The 21,329-nt window shown below is 40.7% G+C and overlaps 2 protein-coding genes across 2 annotated transcripts; one reads left to right on the forward strand and one right to left on the reverse strand.

Moving 5' to 3' along the window:
• Positions 1-713: 713 nt before the first annotated feature.
• Positions 714-5,808, reverse strand: TMEM70 (transmembrane protein 70). Its single transcript, XM_054057533.1, has 3 exons — positions 5,355-5,808; positions 3,860-3,971; positions 714-2,740 (listed from the first exon to the last, which is right to left on the reverse strand). Exons 1-3 carry the CDS (start codon positions 5,790-5,792, stop codon positions 2,292-2,294), a joined length of 999 nt encoding a protein of 332 aa, XP_053913508.1. The 5' UTR covers positions 5,793-5,808; the 3' UTR covers positions 714-2,291.
• A 99-nt stretch (positions 5,809-5,907) lies between these two features.
• Positions 5,908-20,356, forward strand: ELOC (elongin C). Its single transcript, XM_009570912.2, has 4 exons — positions 5,908-6,048; positions 14,837-14,898; positions 17,653-17,796; positions 20,117-20,356. The coding sequence occupies exons 2-4, from the start codon at positions 14,895-14,897 to the stop codon at positions 20,305-20,307; spliced, it is 339 nt and encodes a 112-aa protein (XP_009569207.1). The 5' UTR covers positions 5,908-6,048; positions 14,837-14,894; the 3' UTR covers positions 20,308-20,356.
• The last annotated feature ends 973 nt before the right edge of the window (positions 20,357-21,329 follow it).

The raw sequence follows: 21,329 nt of genomic DNA on the forward strand, positions 1-21,329 counted from the left end.
GTCACATATGTGCAAGTGCACACTATAAGTAAAAATTGCAAAAATAATAAATCTGAGAGTCCTGCAATTATACACAAGGACAGGCAGAGGCAGAAACATTAACAGGAATGGGCCAAAACACACTTATTTGGCAACCGTAACAAATATGATTTTTAGTTTTACAACTTGGTTGTTTCTTAAAATGAGTTTGCCAAGCTAGCAGCAAACAAGGCAGAGCAGGTAGAACACTGTGCATCTCTAGTTAAAGTTTAGTCCTCCTTTTCTTTAGTATACAAGTACTATTAAAAGAAAACTATGGAATTATCATTAATTTCAAGTTGCACACTGGAAGTTAAAACACTTTGCTGAGACACCATTGTGGGCACAACTATCATCTATCTTCCGTCAGAAATCTTGATTTTTTAATTATTTTTTTTAAATCATCTATGTGTCAGAAAGCCACCTGCTAACTTAACTTGCAATTCACTGCCAGAAGACAGAAGTAACTTCCATTCTTCTTTCGAGCAACTTAATCACTGGAATAGAAATCTCTTCCTATTGCTGCTAAAATCTGAATTGGCCAAATCTCAAATTTAACAGCAAGCACAAAAAGAGGACAGTGAACACATCAGACATGGAAATAGAAAGATTATCTTTAATTAGGGGTAAAACATCGTTTCAGTAAGGAGGAGCACTAAACCAGGTGATCAGAATTGCTTGTTACTGGCCTCATGTCTTCAATATCATTTATGCATTTTATACTGTTATTTGTTACCTATGATGCGATACTGACTTACTGGGACTAGATCAGGCTTTTAAAATTATAGCTGTGCCAACACAAAAATGCTGCCTTAAAAATATCTGGATGGGATGATTTGCCTTTTAGTTACATAGCAAACATATCAAAAGCAGTTTCAGCTGTCATAAATACAACATTTAGAAAGATTTGATGATATAACATGAAGTATAGCGTCATCCTACGACAGGAAACTGAAATAAGTCTTGGAAGACACTTAAGAGTTTTAAATGCATTTTTTCAGCTAGAACTTTGGAAACACCTGTAAAGGCAGATATAATTATTTTTTCTTTATTTGCAGTATCAGGATGACTTAATTAGTACTAAGCATCAGATTTACTTATTACAAAGGGCACTACTGATAAAAAGGATTAATTTGAATTTTGTTTTCTTTTTATAATTCAGCAGTTTTTAAGCCTCAAAATATTTTAGGCCATTTGTGATTTGAAAAAAAAAAGTATATGTCAGCTTATGTGACAAACCTCTCCTTGGGCTAAAAACATTTAAATCCAATTTCTGCACACTTGGAGTGCAGAACTAACCAGTCCAGTCACATAAAAAGATCTAATCCTCTTTTTACTTAAGCTAAAGGTGGCTCTTTGCAGTGCTGAAAATCAAGAGCTACGTTTTTTTAAAGTCACAAGACCTAAACAATACTCTACAGGAAATTCCCTTTTGCTTCCCCACCTCACAAAAATGCTGTCATGAATCCATTTTAACCACTAGCTGCTAACATCTTCTTTAACTTGGGTCAAATACAGCACATTTTCAATGGGATAGTCACACAACACATCTTAAGCTAAGGTGCTTCCCACTGGCCAACACGAGAGATGCTTCTTGTTCTCCACCTCTGGGAACAGGATTGCTCAGAGTGGGACTCTTGCTTCAGAAACCATTTGGTTGCTGTGAGTAGGTAGAAATTATAGCAACACAGTCACTCTCTCTACCTTCTTCAAGGCCTGCAGGCTTCTAGGAGGCTGTAGCAGGAACTAGCAACAATCCCTTTCTGCTCACTAAAGACTCCTACTGGTTACTGATGCTCTCACAAAACAAGTGAAGACCATCTCTGCTCTCTTTATAACACTAGCAGCAGTGACAAAAAAAGCTCAATCTTTTTGGATTAAGTACAACTAATCTTTAGGGCTTAAAAGTATATATACACTTGACAGGTAACGAGTATTGATCTTTTTGGGTATAAATGGCCCCATCAAAATGGAGATGGTGAGACTGCCACACAGCCCGTGCATTTTGCAGTTCTCCTGGATAGACAAGAATAAAAAACAAGCCAAGAATAAACAAGCCCAAGACAGAGTAAAGAACTTTTTTTTACTGTGTTTTGTGTCATTAACTCTGAAGAAAACATCACATTGTTTATAAGTTTAAAAAAATGGAGGTTTTATACATTCCAAAATGCCTTTGGGGAACTCTACCTAAGGAAGTGTAATAGAACTTTACATTCTTTCACATACACAGCACTGTACCAGGAACAATGATGGTAACATTCATTATCTTCCAATTATTTCTTTTCACCAACTTCCTTTCCCTCCTCTAAGTTAAAATAAAAGGATTTGTCATAGCCCATGAGATGGTGATAATCCTGAGGATTGGGGAAAAGCGTAGGATTAACAAGCATTGATTTTGTTTTAGCATAAAATGTTGTAAACATCTTGGTGATGTCTGGAATCTTTACATCTTTCTGATGGAAAACAGTCGCTTTTTCTGCCAAGATGGCATTGTATGTAATGGCTGTATATGTGTCCATTTCATCTTTGTAATAGAGTCGAATCACATAGCCTTTTGTAAGGATATGCAAAGTAACCGGTGTTACGAATGTAAAAAACCCTATCAACCCATAAAAGGCAGCTTGTATGAACAGGCTTTCAAATCCAATACCAGTTTTGAGCACGATGTAAGGCATCATGAACAGGTTGAATATGCTGGTGGAGTAAGAGAAAAACCTCACACCTAGGTAAAACAAAACAAGAAGAAAACCAAAGTTAATGTTTTTGAGTTTAATCATCTCTGTAATTACACATGTTCTTCTCCTATATATCAATGGCATTACTTGAACAGCTGAAGTTATTGGAAATTCATTTCCCTTTTTGTTTTAAACTCACAAACACAAGAAATCATTGTAAGTTCAACCCTGTCTTCTTGCCACTGTTCCCGTTTGTAGTTGCTCACGGTGGGTTATCAAAGCTAGTAGCTGGCTCTACTTCTGTACTGAGCTCAGCTATTACCCATTATGCACACTATGAAGTTTTCACTTCACAGACAGGAAATTGTATTCAAAAGAAACTTGACTTGACTCCAGACATGGACACGCATAATGGTAGCCACCACAGACATGGCTGGGTATTTCTCTCTTCATCAACAAATAAAGCAGACGTTAAGTGTGCATTACAGAAAAGCTTGCTTGATCCCATCACCACATATAATTTGTAAAGCCTACATTATTCAGTATTAACAACTACTCCACAGACATTTTTCCATACAGCTTGAATGACAGTAGCCAGTATTGTGGATCACCCACTGTCCCTGAGCCACCATAAGAATCAGTCATTTAAGATGCTGTGATAATAAAGTTAAATCATACTTTCTCCTTTAAGATGCATTCCAAAACTGTGTATCAGAAAACACCCAATGGATTATTTTTCACTAGGTTTTTGGAACATTAAGTGGTCAAAGATCAATAAAGTCTCATTACAGACAGTACATTCCATCATAGTATCTACCTACTTCAGAAACATTTCAGTAATGTTTGAAAGCACAGCGAATGCAAACACCAGTCACAGCTAGTTTTTCTTTGCTACCAGGCTGGTAATGCACTCCAAAGGCTGCAGCAGAAATAGATGCAGGCTGAGGGGTTAACAGAGAGGCACAGTACCTACAGAGGTCCCTGCAGACCTAGGTGTAGAAGCAGAAATCAACCACCATCAGCACACTTTTTTGCTGTACACAGGATCTGGGATTTTTAGCAGAATTGGAAAGGAAAACATTCTCTTTTACAATGTTGCATTTTAAAGTTATTAAACACTATTTTTTTTTTAAAAAAAGCAACAAAAATCACTTCAAGTCACATACCTAACACTGCCTTTGCCAAATTTCCTTTATAAACTAATCTTCCATGTTCTGGGTGATCATGAGGGGAGGATGTGCAGAGACTGCGAACAGCCACTCCTTGAAAAGATGTAACCTGAAAGATGAAAGCAGTATGTGGCCAAGTAACATCAATACCAATCTACACTTCATATATATATGTATCTATATACACACATACAGAATCATATACCTATTTATATGTATATAAATACACACATACATGCTTATATGTATGTATACATGTTTATATGTATGTGTGTATACACACACACGACTTTTCTCCCACCATCTAAAATTAGTGATTAAAGTTAGGTTATACTACAATGCACACCAGGAATTTCAAATAATACATTGCTCAATCACTATAGCAGTCTTCGATGGGGATAACCCAAGCCGGCACTAAATATCTGCAACCCCACTGACAGACACTGAGCTCCCAATCCTCTTACGCATGGCTCTGCAGGGAACTCTCATGGCCTGTGCATTGGCCAGGTCATAGAATCACAGAATCATAGAATAGTTTGGGTTGGAAGCGACAATAAAGATCATCTAGTTCCACCCCCCCTGCCAGGCGCAGGGACACCTCACACTAGATTAGGCTGCCCAAGGCCCCATCCAGCCTGGCCTTGAACACCTCCAGGGATGGGGAAGCCACAACTTCCCTGGGCAACCTGTGCCAGTGACTTACCACTCTCATCGTGAAGAATTTCCTCCTTATGTCTAGTTTAAATCTGCCCCCTCTAATTTATAGCCCTATATAGGACCCCTAGTCCTATCACCACAAGCCTTTGTAAACAGTCCCTCCCCAGCTTTCCTGTAGGCCCCCTTTAGGTACTGGAAAGTCACTATAAGGTCTCTTCTGAGCCTTCTCTTCTCCAGGCTGAACAAGCTCAACTCTCTCAGCCTGTCCTTGTAGGGAAGGTGCTCAAGACCTCTGATCATCCTTGTAGCCCTTCTCTGGGCCCGTTCCAAGAGCTCCATATCCTTCTTATGCTGAGGATTCCAGAACTGGACACAATACTCCAAATGAGATCTCACAAGAGAGGCACAGCGGGGCAAAATCACCTCCCTCGACCTGCTGGCCATGCTTCTTTTGATGCAGCCCAGTATACCGCTGGCCTTCTGGGCTGCAAACGTACACTGCCGGCTCATATCGAGCTACTCAGCACCCTTAAGTCCTCCCTTGCGGAGCTGCTCTCGATCATGCCCCATCCGGTATTGAAACCGTGGACTGCCCCGACCCAGGTGTAGGACCTTGCACTTGACCCTGTTGAACCTCATGAGTTTCCCGTTCTACTTCCGCGAACGCCCTGAGGGGACTCAGTCCCTTCACGGATCCGCGTTTTTTGCAAAGCGGCAGCCGCGCCTCCCAGAGCCACCTCCCCCCGAGCCGCCGCCGCCTCCTCCTCCTCATCCCCGCCTCCTCCGCCTCCTCCTCCCGGGCCGCGGGGCCGGTTCCCCCACCACCCCATGCAACCTGCTGTGGCCCCGCGGCGGCGGGCAGCGATGCCCGGCGGCGGCAGACGGCCGTGCCCCCGTGGTGGGCGGCGCCCCGCAGCCAGGCGGAGGCAGCGGCGCGGCGGCAGGCGGCGGCGCGCAGCAGCAGCGGCAGCGGCATGGCGGCCCCCCCCCCCAGCGCTGGGGCCCGAACAGCGTGGGGTGGTGCAACCCAGCAGCAGCCCCCGCGGCCTCGCGCTTTGGTTCCGCTTCGGAAAGGATCCTGCCGCCTCCATGGCGCCCCCGTCCGGCGGCGCGGCGCCGTGAGTTTGTCGGGCGCTTCCCCAAGGATGCGGCTATCGTTGCGTTCGTGGAGAACACCGGGGCGGCGAGATAGAAGGCGTACGCCCACACAATTAAGACCCGCGTCCCGGCTTCGCCAGCTCCGAGGCAGGTGCCGCCGCCCGGACAAGCCCATCTCAATATCGCTCCCGCGCTGCCTCTAACATGGCCGACAGGCACCCGCCCCAGAGAACTACGCGCCCCAGCATGCATCGCGCGCACCCCGCATGTCATGCTGGGAGCCGACTGTCGCACGCTTGCCATGGGCAGGGTGCGGAGAGGCGCTCTCCCTAGGCCGGAAGTGCCCTCTAACCTAGGCGGAAGTACTTGCGAGGCAGCTGTCCCGACACCGCGGGGCCCTGTGAGCGGGGCGGAGGGGGCGGCGGTGACGAGTGAGTGGCTGCGGGGGTTGTGGGGGTTGGCTCCGCTGGGCGGGGAGGCCTGCCGCCAGCTGCGGGGGCGAGGAGGGCAGAAAATGGGGGCACGAGAGCTGCTGGGCCCGAGGGAAAGGGGCCTCGCCCCCGGCTCCCGTAGGCGGGCGGGGGCGGCTGGACGGGGGCTGGGCCGCGGGGGCTCCGAGGGGTCAGGTAGCGCGGGGAGCCGCGCGGGAAGGGGGGGCAGGGAGCTGTGTGGTGCCATCCCGGGGTTCCCCCACCGGGCCGGTGTCGAAGGGCGCGTCTCTGGCCGCTGCTGCGGGAGCGGAGCGGCCCACCGAGAGCCGGCCCCGTTGGGAAGGGTTTTTTCCAAACGGGCGTTGTCGTTAAATGTCGCCCTTTAACTTTTCCTGCCACAAATTATGTTCACTGTCCTCACGCGCCAAGCACTAGAGAGAAGTGAAAACTAAGGCCGAAAGAATTTAGGACGCACCCACAGGGATTGTTACACCATGGAGAAAAGTGTCAGTTGAAGTGTGTTAGTGGTAATGGTTGGCGAATATAAACAAAGCAAGGTTGATGGGAAAAGGTGATACACTTTAAGGCAGTAAGAAAAATCAGCTTTTGAGTATCTTGTGTTCTCCAGAGAGAGATTCTGCTTTAGTATAAAGGAATCTTAGCATTGGTGAGTTATTGATGGGTTCAGATACACATAGGAAAAGGAAAAGGGATGATGCTAGCAATTAACTTTGAGGGCTAGTTTACTCTTGCCATGTGTAATATGATATGCAGGAACTTCATTAAAGATGTTTCATACTGTAGCTTGTGAGTTAAACCTTGCTCTGTAGGAAGACTTAGTCACTGACTGTTTACTTGGGTTTGCTGAAGATCACGTGCAGAAGTTCAGCTTGGAAGCAAGCCAGGGAAACATAGATAAGCAGGTGAGAGACCTTTAGGATAAGAGCCACGTTGTGCTCTTATTTTTCGATAATCCCTCATGTGCTCCAGGTTCCTCCTTTTGCTATGCTTAAAAATGAAAAAATATTCTGGGGAGACAATTAATATATATTAACTGAAGAGTTACTTAGAAAGCAAGTAAGTGTTACTTAGTTTTTCTATAATACATTGACCAGACTCTTGTAGTCTACATCTTATAGCTTGAGATAAACCTTTCACTGTGATTAAGTTCTGCCAATACAGTTTTTGCTAACATTTCCCATTAACATTGGGAGCTTTAAAATAATCTTTGGACACTTTCAGCATTTTATTTTTTTGTTGTTGTATCAGAGAAAAATAATTTGAGATTTTTTTTTTGTATTACAGTGGGCAATGAACAAGTTTGGGTAGTTTCATGTAGTCTTAATGCAAGTACTTAATGTTGGTATAGTGAGGAAATCCAGCAGCTTCTCTCAGGTACCTTCTGCTTCCCAACCTCATATTTATTTTTCTGGTGCATTTGTGTTCACGATTCTGTCCTTTCTGCTTTGTGTAGGGATAAATGAGTATCTTTTGAAAGTATACTCAGCTTCAGATGTTTTACTGTGGTTTTGCAGTTCTTGGTGTGTGTTAGAAGAAACCCTAAAGTTTTGTCATAAAAGCCTGGGGTTTGTTCAGATTAAAATAAAGGCATTTTGATGTATTTTGACAAGTTCTCTTGCACTTAGAAAGGTTCTGAATTACATTATGAGGTAGTTTGCGTAACAGCAGTTTTTGATGAATGCTTTTAACAAGAAGGCAGAGATGCGTGACATAAAATTTTGCAGTATGCTAGCAACTTTTTCTCCTAATGGCAAGAGGTGTGCAGAATGTATTACTGTGCGTTACAAAGAAAACAGTAGCAGACGCCTGCCTGTCCTGAATTTTTTTTTTTTTTTAAAAAAAAAGAGAACCAAACCAAAACAACTATCTTGGAAGTTACTGAAAAGGAAAGTTTCTGTATATAGAAAAAGAACATCTTATATGAGGTCTTTGATACTCCATGCACAGTATCCTACCTCATCTCCTGTTTATCTTAACTCACATTGACCTGCAGTATACCTTCCTGTCACACTGTAGTTTGTCCCCAAACGTTTGAAGTTTAGTACCCCTGACTGTGGCATAGCAAATCAGCTGATTTGGAATTCATGTCATACTAGTTTTCCCTCATGTTTTTTCCAAATATGCTTTAATCCTTATTTACATTAATAATTATTTTGTGTGTCCTAAACAATGAATACTAAACTGAAGAGAAATATTTTTAAATTAGTGTTTAGGATCAAGAATAGGACTAAGATTTAGGATTATGCAGTAGGAGGCTCCTAGTTTAGCGCACAAGAGCTTTTGTTTACTCATGAACTCTTACTAATATACAAATAACACACAGAAAATGCCACATTTGGCTTGTGCACAAACCTAGGAATTGTGAGGGCCACTTCTGTTATTTGTCCCATATTTTTCAAAAATCGATAGCATAGAATATAGAAATGTCACCACTTGAAGCATACAAAAGCTGTGTGTGCATTGCACAGCTAATGAGTTGGAGGCCATTTGAGTTCCTGTAGGCCAGAATCTGAGCTTTTAAAGAGTTTTCTCTGGGATCAAAGAATCTGAGTGATTGATATATTTGCATAGATTTAGTTCTCTTGTGTTAACCAGAATAAAGCATATGGGGCTCTGGAATCTGTACATTGGTTGGATGTGCTTAGTTAAATTAGCAGATGTCCTCCTATTGCAGTTTCATTTACATAGATGATACTCTGGAATTTTTCGGAAGCTTGGGCGATGAGCACACAGTTTTGGCAGTGGGAGGGTCATAGACATGCTACAATCTTTTTCTTGCATTTGATGCTCAAGAGAAGCAGGAAAGAGGTCAAACTAAACTCACTACATCATAGTATTTCTTAGAGTTGTAAGGAGGAGAACACGATGTTTGAGTACGCTAACAAGAACATTTGCCTCGTGTAGGTTAACTACCACAGTTTATGGTACTTTGCTATATCATACCTTGTAGGTGTAAGCATTCTAGCAACTTAGGAAAATTTCAAATTTTCAGTTCTCTAATATCTAATGAGATATTTCTCTAATATCTAATGAGAATTTTGTTTTCTGCTGCAAGAGCTTCCTTTTTAGACTGGTTGGAAAGTTTCTGTGCCAAATATAGTGGGTTTAGTTGTATTTTCATTGACTAAAAAGTGGCATATCCTTTTTCTGTAATCTTAACAAACACCATCTTAAATTCTTCTAAGGAGATCAATGATACTTAACGTAGGTCGTTTTTTGAGATTAAAGGCAGGGAGCTGAGCTACTGAATTAGTAATGCCACATAAGCTTCTTGAAGGTGAAATGGAATTATGAATGTACTTGTACAAAAATTAGTGGTTCTTTGCAGAGTCTCAAATAGTCAGATCAGAAATATATAATAAAGTCAAATGTTTACATGTTCAGGAAACTTTCGCATGTTCTCTTCCCTGCTGCGTTGGTGTAGTCTAGGTGAAGTCACGCAGCTGTAAAAGTATAATAACTCAAATATAGGTCGTTATCAGGCATCTTCAGAAGTCTCACCAAGTCTCTTCCCTTCTGTGATCTTGGAAAATGTCATTTATGTTGTTTTCATTATACAGAAGGAAAATACATTGACATGTTTTACAATAAGAAGTATATTGCAAAGCATACTGTAAGAAAAGAATTTCTGCTAAGAGTACATAACCAAGTCACTTGACTTTCCTGTTTCTAACCTGTTATTTAATACTTAAAGGCAAGAAAAAAAGTTTGATACAATTTTTTAAGGAACTAGTAGTTCTTTTCTGGTCCAGTTGTTCCATGTTTGGAACAGCATTCTTGTAGAAAGTTTCTTTCTCGTTCTAAGATCACCCTTTTATTGCATTTCTTTAACCTCAGGTGATTTACCAAGTCCAGATTGTGTTTTGTTTGAGTTACTTTTTTCAAGGAAATGACTGATTCATATTATGGGTACTGGATGAGTGTAGCATACAATAAAAATGCTAATGCTTACTGCATTTTTATTCTGTTTTCCTTCTTAATACAGTTGAATTTAGAACACTGTGACTGATTTTTTTCTTTTTCTTTGAGTATCACTTTCTTTTTCTCTCTCTAATCATATGGTAGCACGTTTCATTTGATTTTATTAAAATGTTCTTTGCAATTTTTTGGGATAGCTCTAATATTTTGGTGTAGGCATTTTTTTCAGTTTCACAATTTCAACATATTGACCTCCTAAGGTTATGCATTTACCTTGGAAGGTGTTAGTATTTTTGCATTCCCACTAACTACCTTGTCTTTATTCTTGTATTTAGTGGCATTATTTGTATTGGAAACCAAGACACAGTTTATCATCACCAGTAACTCCACAAAAATGATATCACTTCTTCCGTGTTTTTTTTAAATTATTATTTATAAACCATAAGTGGTTTCACTACTCTTTGGGAATGCAGACAAGGGTTCAGTGGCTAGAGAAAGAGGTAGCACAAGTGATCCGCTTCTGTGGAATTGAAGTAATAATGTAAGATACCACTTCAGTTTCTGAGCAACATCTACTCTACAATAAGATGCTTGATTTCTGTTTATAACAGCTCTGTTTGAAATAGTGTGGAAGATCCTATCTGTTTCCAACAACTGTTGCAGCACTGGAATGTAATTTCTTTGGATGGCATTGTTGAAAATGGCAAGGGCATCGAAAGCTTGATATTAAGATATGTCTGTGATGCACAAATTAACTCTCAAAAGGCGTTCTTGAATGTGTCTTATATTCAGGAACTTCTCACTTGTGGCACAGGTGAAGATGTTCCTTATACCAATGGGGAAGGAAAATATTTTAGGATGCATTTTTGTGAAGTCAGGATAATTTTCAAAGACAACAACAATGTAAGTGGAGAATGCTTTTTCCTCAGTTCGCCACAGACAAATAAAAACTCTTGGTTATGCATCTGTAGTTTAATTTGGTGTACATAACAAAGTAGATTATTGTGAGAGTTTCAGGAAACATTCAGGTGTGTCCAGAGAATAGCAACAAAGCTGGTGAAGGGGCTGGAGAATGAGTCTTACGAGGAGTGGCTGAGGGAACTCAGATTGTTTAGCCTTGAGGAGAGGAGGCTGAGGGGAGACCTTGTTGCTCTCTACAACTACCTGAAAGGAGGTTGTGGAGAGGAGGGAGCTGGCCTCTTCTCCCAAATGACAGTGGACAGGACTAGGGGGAATGGCCTCAAGCTCCGCAAGGGGAGGTCCAGGCTGGACATCAGAAAAAACTTTTTCACAGAAAGGATCATCAGGCACTGGAACAGGTTGAGTCACCATCCCTGGAGGTGTTTAAAAGACAGGTAGATGAGGTATTCAGGGACGTGGTTTAGTGGCAGACAAGAATGGTTGGACTTGATGATCCAAGAGATCTTTTCCAAAGTAGTGATTCTATAATTATATGTTTCTATTTCATATTTGTAGTTATGAAAAAAGGAGATGGAACAAATCAGCAACAATGTGCTGCAGAGATGTGAAGCTATTTGCAATAGGAAAAAGTTGCATCTTCTGAAGACATACAAAAATCTTTGTAAAACTTCCTCCAAATCTTGCAGCTCTCTCCTCAACTTGCTTAAATTTTTTTTGCTAAGCTTTTGCAAGAAATCTAGGAGGAAGGGGATGGGGGGAGTGGTCTCTTTTTTTCACACTTCCTGGTCTGGACTTCCTCTCTGTAGTAGGTAACTGCAGTTCTGGCTGCTGCGGTAAAGAACCTCAGAATGTTTCTATTAAAATGAATTTATAGGAAGTATTTATATAAATATATGAGCAACAAAAGGAGGGCTAAGGAGAATCTTCAGCCTTTATTGGATGCCGGGGTAAACTTAGTGATGAAGGATGAGGAAAAGGCTGAGATACTTAATGCCTTCTTTACCTCGGTCTTTAATGGTTGTTCTTAGGATACCCAACCCCCTGAGCTGGAAGACAAGGACAGGGAGCAGAATGGAGCCCTCATAATCCAAGAGGAAATAGAGAGTTGCTACTCCACCTGACACACAAGTCTATGGTGCCAGATGAAATCCACCCAAGAGTACTGAAGGAATTGGTGGAAATGCTCACCAATCAATTTTAATCAATTATTAGCAGTCCTGGCTAACCAGGGAGGTCCCAGTTGATGGACGGTTAGCAAATGCGATGCCCATCTACAAGAAGGGCCAGAGTGGAGGATCCAGGGAACTACAGGACTGTCAGTCTGATCTTAGTGATGGGGAAGGTTATGGAACATACTACCTTCAGTACCATCACCTGATGCGTACAGGATAACCAGGGCTTCAGGCCCAGTCAGCGTGGGTTTAGGAAAGGCAAGTGCTGCCTGACTAACCTGATCTCCTTCTGTGACAAGGTGATCCACTTGGTGGATGAGGGAAAGCTTGTGGGTGGTGTCTACCTAGACTTTAATAAAGTTTTTTTACACCATTTCCCACAGAAGCCTGTTTGTTTCATGTCTTTATCAATGATCTGGATGAGGGAATTGAGTGCGCCCTCAGTAATTTTGCAGACAACACCAAGTTGTGCAAGGTTTTGATCTGCTTGAGGGTAGGAAGGCTCTACAGAGGAATCTGCACAGGCTGGCTTGGTGGACACAGGTTAGTTGTATGAGGTTCAACAAGGCTTAAGTGTCAGCTTCTACACTTGGGTCACAACAACCCCATGCAATGATACAAGCTTAGGGAAGAGTGGCTGGAAAGCTGCCCAGCAGAAAAAGACCTGAGCATGTTGGTCATCAGCCAGCTAAACATGAACCAGCAGTGTGCCCAGGTAGCCAATAAAGTCAACAGCATTCTGACTTGTTTCAGAAGTAGTGTGGCCAGCAGGACTAGTGAAATGATTGTGCCCCTGTACTCGGTGCTATTGAGGCCATGAGTTGAATACTATGTTCAGTTTTGTGCCCCTGTCTACAAGAAGGATGTGCTGCTGGAATGTGTGCAAAGGAGGGCAATGAAGCTGGTGAAGGATCTGGAGCACAAGTGTAATGAGGACTGGTTGTGAGGGAACTGGGGTTGTTTAGCCTGGAGAAAGGGAGGCTGAGGGGAGACCTTGTTGCTCTCTAGTAACATCAGTGTCTCTTCAGCTGAGTAAAGTGGGCACCTCTTCTGCCCAGTAATGATAGGACAAGAGGAAATGGCCTCAAATTGTGCCAGGGAGGTTTAGACCAGAATTAGGAAATACTGCTTCACCAGAAGGGTTGTCAAGTATGGGAAGAGGCTGCCCAGGGAAGTGGTTGAGTCACCATCCCTGGAGGTATTTAAAAGACATGTAGATGTGGTGCTTAGGGACATGGCTTAGTGGTGGACTTGGCAGTGTTAAGTTAAAGATTGGATTTGATGATCTTAAAGGTGTTTTCCAAACTAAATGATTCTTTGTTTCTGTGTCTGCTGTTGCTCATTGCTTTTCAAAGCAATAACGACTGTCAGAATTCTTAACAGTCTCGTGCTGCCTCTGACCGACCCTGGATATCGGCTGGGAAACCACCCAGAATCACTGGTGCTGTTTTCCTGAACCTGTGGGCACACAACAGTAGTTCATTGATTTGTACTGGGTTAATGTTTAGAGAGAAGCTGTTGACGTGAAAGGAATTTTAGGAGAGCAGGTGGGTGGTTGGAATTTCTTTACCAAAGTTTTCTTTTCCACATTAGAGATGCAGTTCAGTATAAAGAAATATGTGTTGTATTTGAATATATCAGATTTGTTTTGCAAATAAATGCTTCCATTTCTCTAACTCTTTGGATTCATTTACTTGGCAAAATGCTTGACACAAGCTGCAGGTTATGGTAACTTACAGGTTATGGAAGCTCCTGGTTAACTTGCCCTGTAAATACCTATAATAGATGGGCCAGGTTGAGGGCCAGGTATTTAGTACACACTACTTGGGTTGATTCCTGAGCCTTCTCTTCTCCAGCCTAAGCAACCCCAGCTCTCTGCCTCTCCTTATATGACAGGTACTCCTATCTCTTGGTCATATTTGTGGCACCTTGTAGGACTCAGTTCAGTCTGGCATGTTCTGGGGAGCCCAGAGCTGGATGCAGCGCTCCAGATGTGTCCCTCTAGAGCTGAGTGGAGGGACAGGATCACATTTCTCAGCCTGCTGGCAATACTTCTCCTATACAGCTCAGGGTGCTATTTGCTGTCTTTGCTTTGAGGGCACGTTTCTGGATCCTGTTTGACTTGGTGTCCACCAGCAACTCCAGAGCACTTTTCTGCAAAGCTGCCTTCCAACTGGTCGGCCCCTAGCCAGTTCTGGTGCTTGCATTAATTTTTCCCAACGTTCAGGCGTTTGCATTTCCCTTTGATGAACTTCATAGTTTTCCTGTTGGCCCAGCTTGTTGACGTCCCTCTGAATGGCAGGATGACCATTCCTCTGTTAACAGCAGAATGAACTGTTCTTTGACTTCTTTTTTTTTTTTTCCTGTAGACACGCTGTTCAGTCTTATAAATGCCTTTTATACTGTGGTAAAACTTAGTTTCTTTACCTCACCATTGCATGGATTGTGTCCATACTGATAAAAGTCATAGGGCTCTTGAAATTACCCTGCCTTTTATAGTCAAGAAAAGCATAGGGAATCAACTACTTACAGAGTAAGCTAAAACTTAGACATTCTGGAATATAGTAGGGATCTCTGGGCAGTATAGATAAGTTTCAAATCATAATGTTTTCAAAACGTAATGATGATCAACATTGCATGCTGTATATCATCATTTTCTTTTCTGAAGAGTGTTGATTATATTAAGGCTGATTACGAAAGCTGACTTAAGAAATTGTGCTGCTGACTGAAAATATCACCACTTGTGCTTTTTTCAGACGCTCCTATTGCAACAGCTGCTCTTGAAAAGAAACAGGTTTTTTTAATTAGAAGAGAATGGGTAAGTTCATCATCATAGACATTTTCCTTTGTTTCCTATAATGTAAAACATTTTCTCAGTTATGTTGGTAGGAGGTGAATTGTAAGTCTTCAAACATTGATCTTGTCACTGTTTGTCTTGTAGCCTAAAAAGTTAACGGAACTTCCTACGAATGTATTTTAGGAGAATTTTCTCCATGTTCATTTGTTGAAAGATTTGTTCAGAGTGCATCTATCTAACAATAGATTTAACTTGTTTAATATGTGTAGTGCTGAAAATGCGTACACTAAACCAGGATCTCTTTAGGCTTTTATAGCACTAAACTTTTAGATAGTTGACAACAAAATTTCACTAACTTCTGATGAAAATTTTTGTTTCTTTGTTAACTCCTGGCTAAGAGATCATAATAAGGATTGACTTTTTCTGATGTGTGTGGGGTGGGTGGGTGTGTGACCTGACTAAAAGTCTGAAACTGCTGTATCTACATCTATCTTGTTTATGAAACATGATTGGACAGAATCTGGTTTTATCTACTCTTTTTCTGAATATATTTTAGCATCTTTGGCACTGGCAGTACTTTACTAAAATTGGCCGTAACTACATCATAATTCAGTTTTAACTTCAAATTCACAAGGCAGCTTGGTTGGCAAAATGTTATCTCTGCTGTAACGCTAGATAAAATGTGAGGTATTTATTCTAATATGATTAATAACATTTCTATTCTTTGTTTTGTCAGAGAAATAACGTTAACAAATGTCAAGTTCATACTCTATATGTAATTTATCTTCTGTACTTCTGCATACAGTCATGAAATATTGGCAGTATATTACTTTTCTGGGAGGGTACAGGTCTGTTATGTGCAGTGCCAAATTTGAGGATTTTTTTAAATGGAATTCTAGCGATACTTGCTATATTAGTCCCTTAGGAATTACATTATTGGAAAGAAGGCTTTATATTTACAGTTTGAGTAAGATAGGAATTGTATGTTTAGTGGGGTCAGGAGTTTTGACACTATATTTTTCAAAAATATGTTAATATTACTGCAGTCTTTATTACTTAAGAGTTTACAGGATTATCTGAAGACCACATACAGAGATAGCATCCTTAATGCGATGGTGTCCTATAGAGCTGAGCACTATACAGCCACAAAGTAGTCTGGTTCCTATGCAGAGAGCATGCTACCTAAATAGTCAAGCCAGTTGCAAGATGGGGAAACTGTTAAGACTGCACAGAGTGAACAGTGCACTGGTGGTAACAGTAATGTTGTTTTTTCAACTTTTAAAGATAGCACTGTTAGGAGAGAATAAAAGGAAAGAGAGATAAGGGCTTCTAGAGAAATGTCATGGTTTAGCCCCGGCCTGGCCAATTTTGGCAGCTAAAACTGAGCAGTTGGACTCCCAAATCCCTCCCTCCCACACCTAGGGGAAGGAAAATGAGAGGAAATAGACTTGTGGGTTGGAAATTAAAACTACAGCTCTAATGAAATAATAATAATGATGATTATTATTATTATAATAATAACAAAAATAATAATAGCAGATACTAAAATATATACAAATATCTGAGATCGTGCCCCCACCCCTCAATGACTATACATCACCACAAATACTGCAGAGCAGACATGAGAGAATGGGTCTGTGGCTAGGAGGAAGCTGTACTCGAGAACTGGATTTAAGGATGCACAGATCTGGGATTAGGGGCAAACAGACAGATGAGGTCCTCACTGGACGTTGGCCATCACAGAAGTGCAGAGACACGCTCGCGATCTCTCAGTTTTATACCAAGTATGACGTATGTGAGGATGGAATACTCTGTTGGTCAGTTTGGGGTCACCTGTCCTGTCTGCCCCTCCCTGCATGTGCAGCCTTTTATTTTGCCAGTTTAAGGATGACCTTGGTTACTATAGGAATAAGTATAAGCATTGGATTTCTGCATACCAGTGTGCCGGGTTATCACTTCTAGAGAGAAACTGTCTGAAAAAACATGCAGTTAGCTTTCAGAAAATGAAGTTACTTAGAATTAGTTAGAATCGGAAAAGTGGCTCTAGTTTAGCTCAAACCACAAGAAGCAGAGTAGGAAGTGCATATATAGTGAGACAGAATGGAGGAGGGAAAAAGAAAAAGCACGGTCAAAACTGCTGTGGGGAGAACTTTCAAATTCCCTTGGTTTTAGTGCTTTTGCACATTGCATGTTTTCCACTGAAGGTCGCAGCATGGATGTGCAGTAACTCAGTATTGTTCTGGGTCTGGCTGGGCAGTGAGGTAGGATGAATCTTATTTCATGTCATTTCTTCAGTATAGGAATATTGACTGCTTTTCTTACTTGTGATTCAAAAAGCACTTTTCCCTTGCAGTCTATATTTTTAAATATTAGGTATGTATTTAGGTAACTTTTAGTAAGTACTAGTATGATAAACATGACAATAGACTCATGGAGGGAAGCAGTAGCATGTTGAGCTCACTTGAGAATATCTAAAGGAAAATTTCTTCCCTGCATAGATTTTAGAAATCATGTCAGAATTTGGTGATGGAGAAATGAGAGAGGACAGTTGTTAATAAAAAATTTCCTACTTTTGCAAAAATTCTTACTTTAAAACAGATCACTAAGCGCTTCAGAGAAGTTGTCTTCAGATACGCGAAATTCTTCTGCCTTATTTCTGGTTGCATTGAGTTCTTTAGTCTGCAAACACGGTCATAGAAAAAACTGCAGCTTGCATTCATAATGACGTGAATCAGTCTTTGTGTTCTGAAACTGTTAATCTGTTTTCTATTATAGATGGAGAAGAGAAAACATATGGTGGGTGTGAGGGCCCAGATGCTATGTATGTGAAGTTAATATCCTCCGATGGCCATGAGTTCATTGTAAAAAGAGAGCATGCATTAACATCAGGAACAATAAAAGCTATGTTGAGTGGACCAGGTAAGTACAAAAGATTTTAGTACCTTCACATGCTTTGTTTTATCATGTAATGAGTGAAAGTTGGAATAAATGATATCTTTTCCTGATCCTGACTAGTTCCTGTTACCACTGGGACAGTCTAACTCTGTGGGGTATTGCACTACCAGACACATGATTGGACTCTGCCTGGTTTTGCACAGGTGGTGATCTTATATTGTCATTACTAATAGTTTCCCATGGTATGAGAAGTTGAGGATATTACACAACCAGACAGATGACCCAAACTAACCAAAGCGATATTGCATGTCATATAACGTCATGCTCAGAAATAAAAAGGGAGAGAAGGAGATTAGGGAGGTTAGCCATCTTTTGCTTGGGAACTGGCTAGGCATCAATCTACCCACTGAAGGTGGTGAGTCATTGTCTTTGCATCAGTTGTTTTGTTTCTCTTCTTCCACCCATCTTTTGCTTATTAAAAAAAATTATCTCTACCCATGAGTTTTCTTGCTTTTACTCTTCCTTTCTTCTTCCCTTGTTCACTGCAGGGAAAAGTGAGCAAGTGGCTGAGTGGTGCTTAGCTGCCTTCTGAGGTTTAGGTCCAACATGTTTAGAAGACCCTGTGGCAAGGAGTTCCTTAGCCTAATGACAAAAGTCAGACTAAGTTGGGGGATGGGGAGGTGTAGATAAAGTTATAGAAGGAAAGGACCTCATGTGCTACTGACTCTGTGAGACTCTCTCTGGTTTAAAAAGTGTCTGAACTAATTTTTGAAGACCAAAAGGGTGAAAGAGAGAACAGGGAGAAGTTAACAAGTGTGCTTTCCGTCTTCAGTACCCTCATCCTGTACCATTGCCTTTGGCTTCTTGAGTGGTGAGCAGTAGGCTATGTGGAGTTCTGGTCTGAATATGATCATTCTTATGTTCTCTTTTAGATTCTGGCAAGGGATATTACTGAAGAAATCTGTTCCCTTAATATATTTTTAAATTACTTACTCATAGTTAGGCAGGTGGAGCTATTAAAATTGTCAGTCTAATGTTTAGCTAAATGTCATTGTAATGGTTGTGTTTGAAAATATGTAGCAGGACTGTTGTGTCTGATCCACTCCATGTCAGCCTCCCAAACATGTAAGACGAAGACTAGTTAACAGATCCACTCTGAAGTTGTTCCACAAACAATGTGAAGAAATAGAAGGTGGAGTAGCCTCCTTAGAGGGCAAGAAAACTGACTGTAAAGATGTCAGCATTCGAGAATATTTTGTATAAAAACTAGCAAGATAAATAGGCTCACAAGGAAAAGTACGTTTGCTATCTAGCTCAGTAGGTCATAATTTCACTGATGTGTGAGTGCTCTCTGTTTCAGTACTGTGACAGTGGCAGTATGCTAGAATTCAAAGTGATTTGGCCTAAGTGCATGCGGATGTTTCTACTCGAATGTGTATAGACACTAGTAAGTAGCTCTGCTTTGTAGTTAAAGGGGATTCCTACAGAAACAGAGGGAAACAAATATTGCTAGGTCTCCCATAAATACGGAGTACATGTTAGTGTTCTTTCTGTTGTCTTTCACCTTAATGACATAAAAGCCCAGAGAGATAAGGAGAAGAGGGACAAAGATAAGAGTAGAAAGGCTGTGGGACTAACCATTCATATAACCCAAGTTTCATACTTACAGGTGTTGTAGAAAGCTAAGTTCAAATATACTTGTGCTTTGACATTTGAGCTTTGGATAAATTCTCCAGTATCTAATAGGAATAAACTCATACTGTATGTAACCTTTCCTCCCGTATGAGGGTTTCCCTGTCCTTCCTGCCTGCCTCTTTTCACAGCTTATCAAGTTAATGTATCTTTGAGGTTTCAACTCTGTCAAATCTGCCTGAAACTGACTGAGAGATTCAAAGCTAGTGGGATCACAGAAGGTACTCCTGATAAGTGTCCATATGCAAATACAGAAATATCTATAAACTGTTTTCTCCTGGGTAAGACACCTAGAAATTTGGATTGATATTTCTTTTTTAAATGTTACTGCGACCTTTAGAGCTCAGCACAGTGCAGTTTTACAGAACCTATCAAACTAGCATCAGAGTTAAACCTAAAATTCTGGTGTAGTTCATAATATTGTTAACAGGCTGCAACCAAAATAAACATTTTTTAATGGAGAGGTTCTTAATATTCTTGAGGGTTGTGAATGTGGCTCATCGTGCTTTGCACTGAAGGATCTAATACCCAGGAATATGGGACTTCTGCAAATCTATTTAGAATGTGTTGTATTAGTATGGTAAAGCATTTAATTTGGCAGTGAATTGAGATTCTGATTTTTGGTTTGATGTTCTGTTTTTATTTTTTACAGGACAGTTTGCAGAAAATGAAACAAATGAGGTGAATTTTAGAGAGATCCCATCCCATGTCCTATCCAAAGTATGCATGTATTTCACCTACAAGGTCCGTTATACTAACAGCTCTACGGAGATTCCTGAATTCCCAATTGCACCTGAAATTGCACTGGAACTTCTGATGGCTGCAAATTTCTTAGATTGTTAAATAAAATAAATTATAATAAAAAATGTAAAACTTTTTTCAGTATTTAATACATGTAGTTCAGTTAGTAACTTTTTTCAGATAGCATGTTGCGTGTGTGCTGTTGAGAACTGTAAAGTTCACTGCGAAGGCAATTGCCTTCAGTCCTTTTGCATATAGCAATCATTCAGTTGAAGTTTGTTTTGCTGCTTACACAAATAAGGACCTTTTCACAAACTGAGACAAATAAACAAATATGCCAATTAGTAGATGGCTATGCCTTATCCTTTAGGTGTGGTAGAAATTTGTTTTAATACAATGACCATAGAAAATACTGGAGTTTAGTCTAATACTCTCTAAAAGGTAATTATAGTTGAATACAAGTAGCTGTTTAGGATTTCTATCTTTCTCTTATTGTTAAAGTTTCTAAACATCTGAACTTAATCTCCTTTGTAAGATAGCTGTCCTTTAACATAGTAACTAGATTAGACATGCCCTCCCTAAAGTTTGTATACTGACAGTGATATTCCATTTAGGTTGAAAGCGGGATATTTAGGTTGAAAAATGAAGTATGTAGGAGAGTGCTTAAGCCTTTTAATTTAAATCGTATTATAGACAGGCGTAAAGGTGTACTTGATACATTTTTCTTTCATAACCTAAATTTTCCCCATTAGTAATTACAAATATTCAAGTCACTTGTCTGTACAGTGTGACTGTGCTCCTACTGACAGTGGCTTTGAAGGGGAAAAATAACTGTTAGAATCTGTATATTATCTTCTGTATAACATATAAGATTATTCTTAATGTATTGTCACTTGACCTGATATGGATTTTATATGGTTTCAGTTATGGTTTATTTCCACTGTTGTGATTGGTTATGTAAAGTCTGTATTTAATCTTTAGAGTAGTAGTCATTTGAATTTGTAACATAGCAACTGAAAAGATAGCAGTTACCCTATCTTTTACCTCTTCCTTCACCTCTCCCTTGCAGCCACAGAAAAAGGCCCTGGAATGTGGAGGTCTTTTATATTCGAAGGAAAGGGCAT

Source organism: Cuculus canorus, chromosome 2 (assembly GCF_017976375.1).
Source record: "Cuculus canorus isolate bCucCan1 chromosome 2, bCucCan1.pri, whole genome shotgun sequence".
In the NCBI taxonomy this organism is placed as follows: domain Eukaryota; kingdom Metazoa; phylum Chordata; class Aves; order Cuculiformes; family Cuculidae; genus Cuculus; species Cuculus canorus.